The sequence below is a fragment of the Paralichthys olivaceus genome, chromosome 8 (assembly GCF_024713975.1).
Source record: "Paralichthys olivaceus isolate ysfri-2021 chromosome 8, ASM2471397v2, whole genome shotgun sequence".
Classification (NCBI taxonomy): Eukaryota; Metazoa; Chordata; class Actinopteri; order Pleuronectiformes; family Paralichthyidae; genus Paralichthys; species Paralichthys olivaceus.
In genome coordinates this window covers 1929039-1941930 of record NC_091100.1, presented here as the reverse complement: position 1 = coordinate 1941930, position 12892 = coordinate 1929039, and the positions used below count along the sequence as shown (strand labels likewise).

At 45.3% G+C, this 12892-nt stretch overlaps 1 protein-coding gene and 1 long non-coding RNA gene across 2 annotated transcripts; both read left to right on the top strand.

Annotated features, from left to right (window-relative positions):
- Positions 1-631: 631 nt before the first annotated feature.
- LOC138411237 (uncharacterized) lies at positions 632-3774 on the top strand. Its single transcript, XR_011243892.1, has 2 exons — positions 632-760; positions 2991-3774. It is a non-coding gene; the product is annotated as an uncharacterized lncRNA (long non-coding RNA).
- A 5024-nt stretch (positions 3775-8798) lies between these two features.
- Positions 8799-11763, top strand: LOC109640177 (homeobox protein Nkx-2.5-like). The gene is made up of 2 exons (XM_020104037.2): positions 8799-9473; positions 10728-11763. The coding sequence occupies exons 1-2, from the start codon at positions 9062-9064 to the stop codon at positions 11366-11368; spliced, it is 1053 nt and encodes a 350-aa protein (XP_019959596.1). The 5' UTR covers positions 8799-9061; the 3' UTR covers positions 11369-11763.
- Positions 11764-12892: the final 1129 nt, after the last annotated feature.

Sequence of the window (12892 nt, the reverse complement as noted above, 5' to 3'; positions counted from 1 at the left end):
ATTTATATTTATATATAAATTAAATATATTGTGAACATCTGATGAATCTGGAAACTTGTTTTAAAGACAAACGTTTTAATCAAGTGTCTCACTGATGAAAAGATTTAATTCAGATGAATGAAGAAGCTTTGAAATGAAAGTGAATCTGAATCCAGTGAATAAAATCTAAATCACTTCTACATGTTGTCTTAGTGCGTGTGTGTGTGTGCGTGCGTGCGTGCGTGTGTGTGTGTGTGTGTGAACTTCAGCTCAGAGAGAAATTAAGATCTTGTGAACGTCTCCTCTCTGGAAGTGAAAGTGAAAGTTAATGGCAGGAAACTTCCCTGAGAAGCAGCAATAAACATCCTCCACCCTCCGCCCTGCTGTCATCCCGGGGGCGTAAGGATGACAAACTCCCGAGAAGCGGCGGTGCAGGGGCCCTTGACCCCCTCCTCTCTGGTCCGGAGCCTTCCCAGCTGTGGGGCCTCTGCCCGCCTGGTTCCTCCGGGGCCCCCGGTGGTCGAAGTGATATATTGCCAGTGTCCATCCGGCCAGAAGCGGCCCGGTCTCGGCAGAGCGCCGCGCTCCGGAGGCCCGTGTTTAGCCTGATCCAGGAAACAGGCCCTTCCTCCGCCTAAACACAGAGAGCTGCCCGGGGAACCGGTAAGGGCCCGATGCAGCCAGGGAGGCTCTCCGTGCCCTGGCAGAGCTGAGGTGACTGGCAGGTCACCGTGGACGGACACGACATGACGTGCACGCGCCTGAAGACACTTTGCCATCCGTGCGTAAAAGTGACCAAAGCTCGTCTTTAATTTCTGTCGTTTGTTAATGCAAACTTAAATTTGTAATGAATGTCGCAGACGTGTTTCTTATGTTACTGGAAGCAAATGGGCAAGTGTTGGATTGTGTGCGCAGAAGATTCCGCGTTAACCTGTTGCTGCGCAGTTTGTGTTTGACAAGTTGCAGGGAACCTTTGTGCCTCGTGCAGGGATATAATTCATCAGATCTGACAGAGGTCGTGTGAATGGGAACTTTCTCTGCATCTTTCGAACGACGGAGTTCCTGCAGGGCAGCAGAGCAGCTTTCTGTGGGGGTGACCCTGAAGCTCTCGTAGAAAAATCTATATCCTGAGTTTGTCTAATGGTTTTTTTAAATGATGGAAAGATGGGTTTGTTGGACAAAATATAAACTGTTCAAAAAAAAAAAACAACTGCGCAGGGAGGAGGACTGCAGCTCACCAAGGCTTTAAACGTTTCTCCATATTGGAGACTAAAGAACCAAAAAAGGCAGTTGGTGGGTTTAAAAGATTTTTTTTCTAATGATTAATGCAACGAAAATTTAAAAAACCCACAACAGATAAGCTCATGTTTAACCTTTAATAAGAGACCGTCTTTTTCCTTTTCCATCCACTCTCTCCTCTTGAGCTTATATTTCATCAAACACTCGGATTAAATGATTCTTCTGTTTCCAAAGCAAAATGAAAAATACCCACATAGGGACTCGATAAATAGTTTGACAAATTTTTTTTTGAAATTGAAGGGAAATAATTCTTTCAGGCGCCTTCATGCGTAAAAGGTGAAAATGATGGAATTTTACGCATTTTAGTAACATGTTGGATTTTACGCATTGTGTTACCTCCATTTTACGCAAAGCAAGAGAAATCACAGGCTGGCTGGTCTCTTGGTCTCCGAGTTTAGACGCGGACAGAGAGAGGGACAGGACTCGGCCCGGGCCTGGCAGAGCTCAGCCTGCGGTGACTGATGGTCAAACCCTCGGCAGGTTGTAAAGCAGCCGGGCTGATGCTGTTTAGGAGATAGAGAGCTGATAAAGGAGACGCTCGGTGAGAGAGAGAAAAGGGGAGAAGGGGCTCTAATGGTGCAGGAGAGGGGAGAGGGGAGGGGGGGGGGTCCAGACAGTCTGCGACGTGATGGAGTGGTCTGCCCACCCATCCCCCCCCCTGAAGGCACTAATGCCCCCCAGTTTATACACAGACGGACAGACAGATTTCTTCTCAGACGGGAGGAACCATGACGTCCCCCAGAGTTTATCTTTGGAAATTATTCTTCATAGAAACTCCTCGAAAGCTCTGAGAAAATTAATCCCTGCAGTGATAAGAGCAAAGAGGCTCGAAGACTCGTTTGCGCGCTTTATTTCTGGAGATGCGTCTGTGCCTCTGCATGCTTTCCCTCATCAAATTAGACCAACGAGCCCCTGGAACCTTCTACTTGAGTTAAGAAACAACAGGCTCATAAATCAGAGCTGCGTGGCCCTAACGACTTGTTTCCTCCTCAGTAATAACAATGGAAGTGGAGGCTTCAGGAGTCGATATAGCGGGCAGCGGGGCTCCCTCCCCGCACCCAGCTCAAGTTTATTCCTCCTTCATTGCGCCACAATCTGAGACGCAAAATAACAAAACACGCATCTATCACTGCGGAAGACGTCGCCTCCTCTCCTGCGGCGCGTTTATATACAAATGCAGCGGCTCTTAATGGCTGCAGGGTGGAGATCATTTACTTTATTGGCATGGTTAAGACGAGGGGAAAAAAACGTTTCACTGTCGTTTCATTTCCCACATAAATCAGGAATTCCTCTGCCGGTAAAAGTCGGTCGTTTGTCAGCGGACTCTGGCGAGGCCGGTGACAGAAAACGAGAAACAGAAGTCCCATTAGGTAAACCATTCAACGCCACAATTTACACAGCGGCCCGGGCGGGTTCATAAACAGAGCCGGTTGCGTCATGCGGTGTATTTGGGGTTGTGTGTGCGTGTGCGTGTGAGAGAGAGAGATGTAGAGGCCTGTCCCGAGCGTTAAACCACGCACAGGTCTGAATGAGATCCACGCACATCAGCGGGGAGGAGGCCTGACGAATAAAATCAAAATGTCATTTTCAAAATTTGCGCATTTGGCGAGAATTTGAGTTTTCTTCGTTGTTTTTTTTTTCTCAGAAATCTTTAACAAAGAAGTGAAATAACTTTTCTCAAAGTTACTGACAAACCTCTGACTCTGTTTCAGGACAACATGAGGAGCTGTTGTGGAGATTAAACGACACTTTCCTTCTCTCGCTCTGGAGAAATGTGTGGCCGCTGGTCGTTCCCGGCCCGGGCGGACATAGACGTTACGGATCACCGAGATAGTGTCTTCCCACTCTGCTTAATGGAGCTATTACTGGCTGCAGGCCTCTGGTATCTAAACACACACGCACACGCGCGAGCACACACGCGCATGAGCAGCCTTTAAGCAGCAGGCACCGAGACGCGCGAACTTTTACGCACAGCCGCTGGAGAGACGGAAAGCAGCGCAGTCAAATGGAAACTGGTATTTGTTTTTATTTTGACAAATTTGATAAAAACGATTAAAGTAATTGTCACAAAAGTTTTTTTTCGAAAATGTCAGGAACGTTTATAATATTAGGATGAATTAATGGTAAAGTTTCTACAGGTAAACCAGACACAGTTAAAAAAATAATAAAGTGATCAGAATATTTTAACAAACAAAATGGAGCAAATGTCAAAATGAAAACTTTTTTAAGGTGAGTTGATTCCTGTGTAAATAAAAAGAGTTGACATGATGAAAAACTAAAAAGTTATGAACCAGGAACGTGATTTCGTCTTTACTTAAAAATTAAATGTTGTTTTAAAGTCACACAAAAATTATGAATGAGAAGTGAGAAATAAATAAATAAACACAAAATAAATAAACCTAAAACATTTTGTTTTATAATTTGACAAATGAATTCTGCAAATTATCGTTTCCTCATCACAGAATAAAAAGTAAATTATCGTTTTCACTGAGAATATATTGTCTTTTTTTTTACAGTGAAACTATTTGAATCTTGGGATTTTTACATGTTTGAACTTTACGCGTCGCACTGTTGTTAATATTGTTTAAGTTAAATATTTACATTAAAGGAACTTTGACCACAGCTTCACCAACTTTTTATAATAACATTTGTTTGTGCAACACGTGTGTTTCCAAACAAATGATATTAATATAAATAAGAGCTGGTTATTTACACATATGTGTATAAACAGACATGAGTGTGTGGCTCTTTTAACAACCCAATACACACACACACACACACACACACACACACACACACACACACACACACACACACACACACACACACACACACACACACGGCTGAGATTATCTCTCTCTCTTCTCTCTCCTCTCTCTCCTCTCTCTCCTCTCTCTCTCTCTCCCCTCTCTCTCCCTCTCTCTCCCTCCATCCATCCAGAGCCGCCTGGCGCCTCCGCTGGGCCGCAAATGACAGCAGACAAGAGGTGTAGCGTTTCCTATTGTTACCTCCTCCATCCATCCACACACACACGGGGAGAGAGACAGAGAGTGAGAGAGAGAGAGAGAGAGAGAGAGAGAGAGAGAGGGAGAGAGAGGGAGAGAGAGGGAGAGAGAGATAACATCAGTACATTGACAGGAGAGTTGAATAAAAAAAGACGTTAACAACAAATCCACAAATTTAACATAGTATTTGTGATGATATGATTCAAACTAAAAACACAGAAGAACTAAAGATGTCTGTGGTCACTTTAATATTTGATTCATATTATTACAGGCCCACTGGTCCCCACATGTAAGAATATAATAAGAGTAATAACTGTCACTAAGACTCCAAGTATCGTATCCTCTTAATATCTAAATTATAAAATTCATAAACTACGCCATACATTTTATTAAAGTATTTAAACATTTTGAGCTTCTGCTAGATTCTCTAAGACTTGTATTCTCGAGGCTTATCTGTGTTTGTGTGAAAGATAAAGTGTCCAAACAGAAGCTGCGGGGAGGTCACGGTCTTCCTTCCAGCTCTGTCAGCACCCGTCAGCTCGAACAAGCTCAATAACCTCCTCCTCCTTCCTGATGGACGTTTATCTGAAGTCTGGAGGATGAAACTCACTGTCGTCTCTGAGCCGACCTGCACAGCTTCAAACACTGTGACAAAACCAGTTAGAGTTACCGCTCAGGATCCCTGAGGCACACCGACACACACCAGCACACACCGACACACAAAGTGAAAAGCTCTCCTCCAGATAAACATCTGGATCTGAAGCAGCCACGTGTTGCACTGTCCACGGCAGATAGTTTCTACCTGCGTCTCTCTGCAGCGCGGTTCACCAGAGCTTTTGATTTCAGACAAACAGCCCCTGGAGAATAAGAGACTGAGACTGAACCATGCAGCAAAACCAAAACAACGAGCTCAAAGAGACTAAAAGGCCTCACAGAACCTGGTTTGTCTTCTATGTGACTTCAACCATTGAACATTAAACCTCTTCAAACCTTTAATTCTCCATTAAATCTAAAAGTTAAGAGTTTTTTATCCAAATGAAGCTTTTATCCAATCGACATGTGTTTTATTATCGGTGTGGGAGTTTTCTGGATGAGTGAAATCTTTAAAACTGCAGTATTTTAAAGGCTCCTCTGTATATTGTATACACATGTCCCTGTCTGACAGATGTCTGCTCGCTGTGGAAACTCTAAAATTTAGTAATTGAGTAAACATGAAAGTTTCTAAACTTTGAGAGTTCCAGAAAAGCCTCAGCCTTGTGACGTCTCCTTTTAAGGAGCCACCGACGGGAGCGGACCTCGGTGATGGTTTCAGCTCAGTGAAGCTTTTCTGGAAACATTCAGATAGCTTTAGATGAAGAGTTTGGTTATTTTGAGGTTTACAAGGTATAGAAAGAAAATCTTCTGCAGATGTTTGATGAGCTGAGTTCCTAATCTGTACGACATAGATCTGTCGACAGAGACGTTTCTTGGTTTCAACACCCATTTGAACAGTCAAAGAGCTCGAAGTGCAAGAGGAACTTCTCACTAAAAGTCCAGATAATCATCTAGAATGGAGACTGTCTCTATAGTTTGATCTGATCCCTGCATGTCAGGGACAGGATGGCAACTCCTGCACAAAACACACACACACACTCCATTTCTTTCAGGTTTCTAATACACAACATTAAAAGGGATCAAAAGATACACGAGTCACAAATCAGATCAGGCCTGATATCACCCTCCCCCCTTTCCTCGGAGCAACCATCCAACCAAAACCAAACTTCACTTAGCTTGAACTAAAACAGCTTCTCCTCCCTCCCTGTGGCTCTCGCTGCAGAGAGTTGACCCATCTGACACATGGAAAACACGGCGCTCCAGCCTGGCGTCATTGGATTTAATGCTTATTTAAAGTAAATGGAGGCGGCCGTGTGCCAGTCTAAACACTGGGCCGCCATGTTTGGCACTTTTTTTATGAGGACGCGCTGATGATGATGTAGCATGAATTGGAGAGAGTCGCCGGGGAGTCTGATGACCACGCATATATCTGTCTGTTCCCGGCTTCCTTAGATAGAGATGCACAGCAGGATATTTACTACCTGTCTGGATGCACACTGGGTCTGTGAGAGGCCTCGCAGAGTTTAGGTTTGGTGACACAGGGAAGTTTGAACTATGGAAATGTGTGACTCACATTGTGCACACAAGTTGCATCTCTTAGTTTTTGTAATTTTCTGTTTGGGTCAAAAATTGTGCATCCAAACATACACACATGAGTCAGATGAGAAAATAGAGAGACTCAAATCAGCTCAGTTATCACGTCTGCTTTCGGGCCCTCGGGGGCCCCACCTCTAAGAACCATCTCAGACTAATTTTTTGATGCGAGGGATTTTCCTCAGCTGTGTTTTTTAAAGCCTGACAGAAAGTCTTACGATACGCTGAAGAAAAAATAAAGGCTGAATGAGAGAGGAACAAACAGATGTTATTCGGCATCGTCACAGAGTTTAAAGGAAGAGAAACCACAGATTGATGTAGGAATATATTTAAAAGATATATAAGAATTTTACTGATTATTTGTATTTCCTGTACTTTTTTGCTGTAAGACACAGGGACTAAGCTGTAGTTAAGTTAATAGTTTAAATTTTAGTCTATAAGAGTTTTAATGCATGAACAGTCTTATCCTTCAGTCTTGTGCTCATTGTGGTAAATCCGCTGAAGATGTATTTAAAACGATGTTGTCAGTTTCCTGTTGTTTCCATGAAGCTGTGAACTCATCTGTGATAAATACACAAAGCTTGACGGACTCATTTGAAACTGGGGGATTTTAGTCTCTACATACAAACATTACGGATCCTGATATTAATGTGAGGAGATTTTAGAGTAATTATTGAACATCTCAGAATAACAAAAGTGGACATTTTGTCTACACTAGTTAATTCTGTATAGTGTGTAAGGTTTGGTTGGTGGCATGATGGGTTCTAATGGGAACCTCAAAATCCTCTCTAAAATATACAAAATGTTAAAAGATGAAGTTCCATCAACCTCATAAATATTCAAATAGCAGCAGCATCAACGGGTTTCTGTTATTTTGATTAAAATAGTAAATGAAACCTTCATCTTAAGGGACAAATCGCAAGTTGGTGAATTCCCAGCTCTGTCCTGTGGCCCCTCGGAGCCTCCGTCCACCTGCGCAGTGTCCGAGTAGGAAAAACCCGGCGGAGGAGTGCAGGGAGCGGGGTGACAGAGGCGAGGGGTCCCGCTGCAAAACGGAAAGCGGAGCTGATAGGAGCAGATTAGGTCGGGCTAAAAACGTCAGGCAGTTTTCCTGGAGGAATTTTAATTGCCCCGGGGGGCCCTGCTTATCTGCCCTGTGCGGTTATTAATACAACACCCGAGATAAAGAGGACACCGAGCACAGCTGCTGCTGCTGCAGGGGAACAACTGCAGGGAGGCGGGGGCCAAACACAGACTCAGTTTTTCAGTGATTTGTGTTCAAAACATTAAACTTCTTCAAGACTTAAAGTCTCTGTTAAATCTCCTCTTAAATTTAAAACTTACGAATATGCCCCATATGAGTTTTATTTGTATTTCTAATTTGCTGATTTCCCAGAGTTTTTTTTTTATCCAATCAACATGTGTTTTTATTATCGGTGCGGGAGTTTTCTGGATGAGTGATATCCTTAATACTTCAGTATTTTAAAGGCTCCTCTGTATATTTTGTACACGTCCCTGTACTATCTGATAGATGTCTGCTCTCTGTGGAAACTCCGGCATCGCCTCTAAAATTTAGAGCAAACATGAAAGTTTCTAAACTTTGACAGTTTCAGAAAAGCCTCAGTCTCGTGACGGGTCCTTTTAAGGAGCGGACCTCAGTGGTGGTTTAAACTCAGTGAAGCTTTTCTGGAAATAAAGATGATCTTTGGATGAAGAGTTTGGTTATTGTGAGGTTTTCAAAGCTCATGTTGTCATAGAATTAAAATCTATTGAAGCCATCTAATGAGGCGCGTGAGTCAGGTCTCTCATTCAGCATAATCCACTTTTAATACACCTTTAATTCATGGGGTGAAGTTAAGAAGGTTAACACCCCCCCCCCCTGATTCCATTATCCTTTGACCTGACCGTTGACCTTGACGTGACGCCACACGCGCAGTGGCTGAACCGCACAGCGCAACGTCTCCAAGGAGGGCACAGATTTACGCACGAAACTACATAAGCACCACAGGGTCCTGGCCCGTGTGTGGCGCGATTAAAGCAACAAACATCATGTTTAAAATCTAATCAGACAAGTAAATGTGTGAGTGGATATTTTCAGTCACAGAGATGAGGCCTGTTTTACGTGGTTCTTGTAACAACATGTGTGCGTAAAAACGCTTCTGGGGCCGATTCTGTGAGGATTAACACAGTGGACAGTGGCGGAGCAGGGTGTTTGCACCATATTCCCACAAGTCAGAATGAAAACCAGTATGTGAACGTAGGATACGTCACGAACGCCCCTCCCACCCCCCTCTCTGACTCTCTTCCCTTTCTGCCCAAACGGACTTTCCATTTCATACACACCCCTCCCCCTGACACCAGAGGAGGCACAGGCGCTCCCTCGCCCCGGTCCAAACTCCACTTACAAAGCCCGACATTACATCTGTCAGAGAGGAGACCTGCATGGACTAACCCGGGACTAATACCCATGTTTTCGTGCGATTTACGGCGATGAGGCATTCCAGAGGCTTACCGCACCTCCAATTACCAAAGCGGGGGCTATTACGCTCAATTATTTGTTAGGAAAAGAGCAGAAAAGGAGAAGGGGGTGCATGTTACTCGGCGGGCTTCATTTCCTCGATGCTGCAGAGCAGGAGCTGGATGACATGATGCTGCAGAGTCCGCTCACCTCCACGCCGTTCTCTGTCAAGGATATCCTGAAGCTGGAGCAGCAGCAGCAGCAGCAGCAACAGACCGGATCCCTGGAGCTCCAGCACCGGGCCCACACCCAGCAGCACTTGGCCGGGTCTCCACCCCAGCAACAGCAGCAGCATTTCCAGTCTCCGCCGTCCTGCATGCTCGCAGGGACCCGGGACAGCCCTTCCTTCTCGGACGGAGAGGACAATCTGGCCTACCTCAGCGCGCTGGCAGTGCGGGAGGACCGCCTGTCCCCGGACATGTACGTCCACCCCGGCATGCAGGGAGCCAAGCTGGAGGCCGCTGAGCTGGAGGAGCAGGAGAGCAGTGAGTTGACGCACAAGCTGTTACTGTAAAGACAAAGGGCAACAAAGAACATGTGTAACTATAAAAAAGACAATGACTGGGTTGTTAGAGATGAAATACAAACGCTGCACCACAACATGATTTGCATGAGTAGCCACAAAAACAACTTCACCTGTGACCTCAACCAGATTCCTGTTACGGCTGCTTTGTAGCGGTGTTGCCTCTTTTACGCACAACGTTAAGGCCTGTTTTATATTTCGAAATTACATTTTCTAAATCTGACCATTGGTAATGTCCTAGTTCACATTTCATGGCTGATTTGAAAGCAGGTAAAGAGTGAAACTGAGTGTGAGAAAACTCTGAAAAGTAAATATATGTTCTGTCAGTCTAAATAATCCTGCAGCTCTTTTGTAGCTAAGTATTCCAACAATTTTAAATTACTTGGTGCCTGAGGCGAATCTAAAGATAAAGTGGAACAAAGCTCAAAGTTTAACTTAATTATATTAAACACATTTCTGGTGTAAAAAGGAAAAGAACTGAGTCGGTTTTATGGATCGTTTCTAACCTGAGAGAAGTGTCTGTGCGCAGAGCCTCTTCCTCGGCTCTCCCACCTCCATCATCCCAATAAAGAGTTTGATCAAACGGTGGGAGTCTGCGTCAGAGGCCGGAGACGGATCCAGTAAAGTCTGGAGATGTCAAACACTGTGTAGTGGCTCAGCTGCGCGCGTGATACGCAGAGTCTTGTTATGATGTGTGGACCATAAACCGACAATTAGTTTAAAGAGGCTTGTAAAAGAAGTGAAGTAGCGCTAATAAACAGAGACACTGCGGCCTGGCAGAGACACGGAATTACTCATTAATCACTAATATTTGCCCCAAACTATAAGTGGTAAATGCAAATGTTATATTTGTATAATTCAATTTTATATTAATTATCGATCAGCCTCCTCTTGTTGTTTTATATTTTGCTGTCACATTAATTCATATTTTTTCTGCTGTTTTTATTTGAGCATAAAGTTAAAAATAAGTTTAGTTAAGTTAAAAAAAAGGGAATTCCCTGGAGTGCTGTCTCTGCGGTGACACGTTATTTTTGGTTAGTTGGCAGGTATTGAGTGAAGTGGAAAACTGTGGCTTCTGTTCAAGACCTAAAGTGCCTTGGGTGTGGACTGGAAGATTTGGCACACCGTTCTGTTTTTTACGCATTGAGAGAAGCTGTGCATGGTTTAAGTTTGGAGATGTTAACACTTCCTAACGTGACTTTCCCAACCTGCCCAGAGAGCTGCGGGCTGGTGTCCCGGGAGGAGGCAGCGGAGGGAGGGCAAGGCGACTCGGAGAGGCCGGCGCAGAAGCAGCGGAGCCGGCGGAGACCCCGGGTGCTGTTCTCCCAGGCGCAGGTCTTCGAGCTGGAGCGGCGCTTCAAGCAGCAGCGCTACCTGTCCGCGCCGGAGCGGGAGCACCTGGCCACCACCCTCAAGCTCACCTCAAACCAGGTGAAGATCTGGTTCCAGAACCGCCGCTACAAGTGCAAACGACAGCGGCAGGACAAGTCCCTGGAGGCGGCGGGGCAGCACCACCCTCCTCCGCCCCGACGCGTCGCCGTGCCGGTGCTGGTCCGAGACGGGAAGCCGTGTCTGGGCGGTGCGCAGAGCTTCTCCACCGCTGCTCCGTACGGATCCAACCCGTACAGCTATAACGGATACCCGGCGTACACGTACAACAGCCCTGCGTATAACACCAACTACAGCTGCACGTACACGAGCATCCCCGCCCTCCCTCCGTCCAGCACCCCCAACGCCTTCATGAACATGAACTTGGGAAACGTGGGCGGCCTCGGCGGCTCCTCACAGCCCCAAACACACCAAGGGACAGCGGTCACATCCTGCCAGGGCTCCCTGCAGGGGATCCGGGCCTGGTAGTCTGAGCTCTTTCATTTTTAAACCCACAACCTTTTAGAAGCGCGTGTTAACTTGAGACACTCCAGAAAACAGTGTTGCGTATATAATGGATGTGTGTTTGGATCCTGCGGCTCCTTCAGGTGCGTTGGAGCCGAAATGAGTGTGCGTAAAGACTGGAGGCTACTCGGCGAAAGGCCTCATGTCGTGATCCAAGTAGGTTTGGCACTGAAAACACTGAGGCATGATAAGGTGGCGCACTTCTCTTCAAGAAAAAAGACGATTGGTTTTATAACAATGTTTGTTTTCAATGTGGTATATTTTTAGACTATGAATTGAAGTGCTTTAAATTGTGTTTGTTCAACGGAAAATTGTTTTAGTCTATTTCACATCTATTCAAATAAATCCAAGAAACGAGAGACGGTGCGTTTTGATTCTGTGCAGAAAAAAGAGAATTAGCTGTCAGAGGATAAAATAAATGAATATATATATATATATATATATATATATATATATGTGTGTGTGTGTGTCTGTGCCCAGGAGTGAATCAGATACACGGTGGCAATCTTTACGCATGTACATATTAAGAGGAGAGCTGCTGCTGGAGGAGGCCAGGCCACAGGAACTCTTTGTCCCGGTGCCAGGCGACGTGAAAGGAGGAAGTAATTCTCCATCTGAGGTCCTTTTAAGGACGCGATTAGGCATCTAAAATACCCCCGAAGAGCGAGCTGCTGCCGGGTTTGGGGAGCGGGAATAATGGCTCTTATTGGATTGTCGGACAAAAGGTGTGTGGTAGGCAGAGCCGGGCACTCAGCAAAGACAAAGGCGCACAGGGACCATGAGATTGACGTCCTAATATTCCCATTTTAAGGGGCAGGCAGCGGGTTACTCTGCGCGGAGAAGGGGGACACGGAGGAGAAAAAAAACTGGTCACTTTTGTTCCCCTTCAGGAGGTTTTTTTTGTTTCGCGGAGAAAGGCTCTCCGAGATCCCCAGCCGAGAGGCTTCAGGGGCAGCCGGGCTGGAGGTGATGGCAGCGGGGAGGCGTTTGTGTGAAAGAAGGGGGTATTATTGCTACAAGTTTCACCATTTATCCCAACGAGGAAAATGGACGGGAGGACTGGATGGGGAGGAGGGAGCGAGGTGCGCGTCCTGTGGCCTATTATTTCAGTGTTAGGGTGTTGATTCAGCCCCAGACGCCAGTTATTCTCACAGGTACCAGTTTAATCCCGGACACGAAAACCACTGCGTGTAATCCAATAATTATTTAGGAGGACATTTGGAGACATCACAAAAAAAAATAATCAAATACTTCAGAGTTTCTGAGCTTCTTATTACATCCGAGAGGAAACTAGATCTGCTCTGGATGTTCGAGACATTGCGCTTCTTGTTTGCATGAAGCTAAAAGACGCAAAACCAAAGGAAACGTTGTTCGGTCAAAGTTTACTAAAATGTAAAAATAAAATGCACAACTTATTCCATCTTCAGATTCCTTTATGTGACGAGGGGCTATTATCCTCTATTGACTGACATTTGAATAATTAATTAA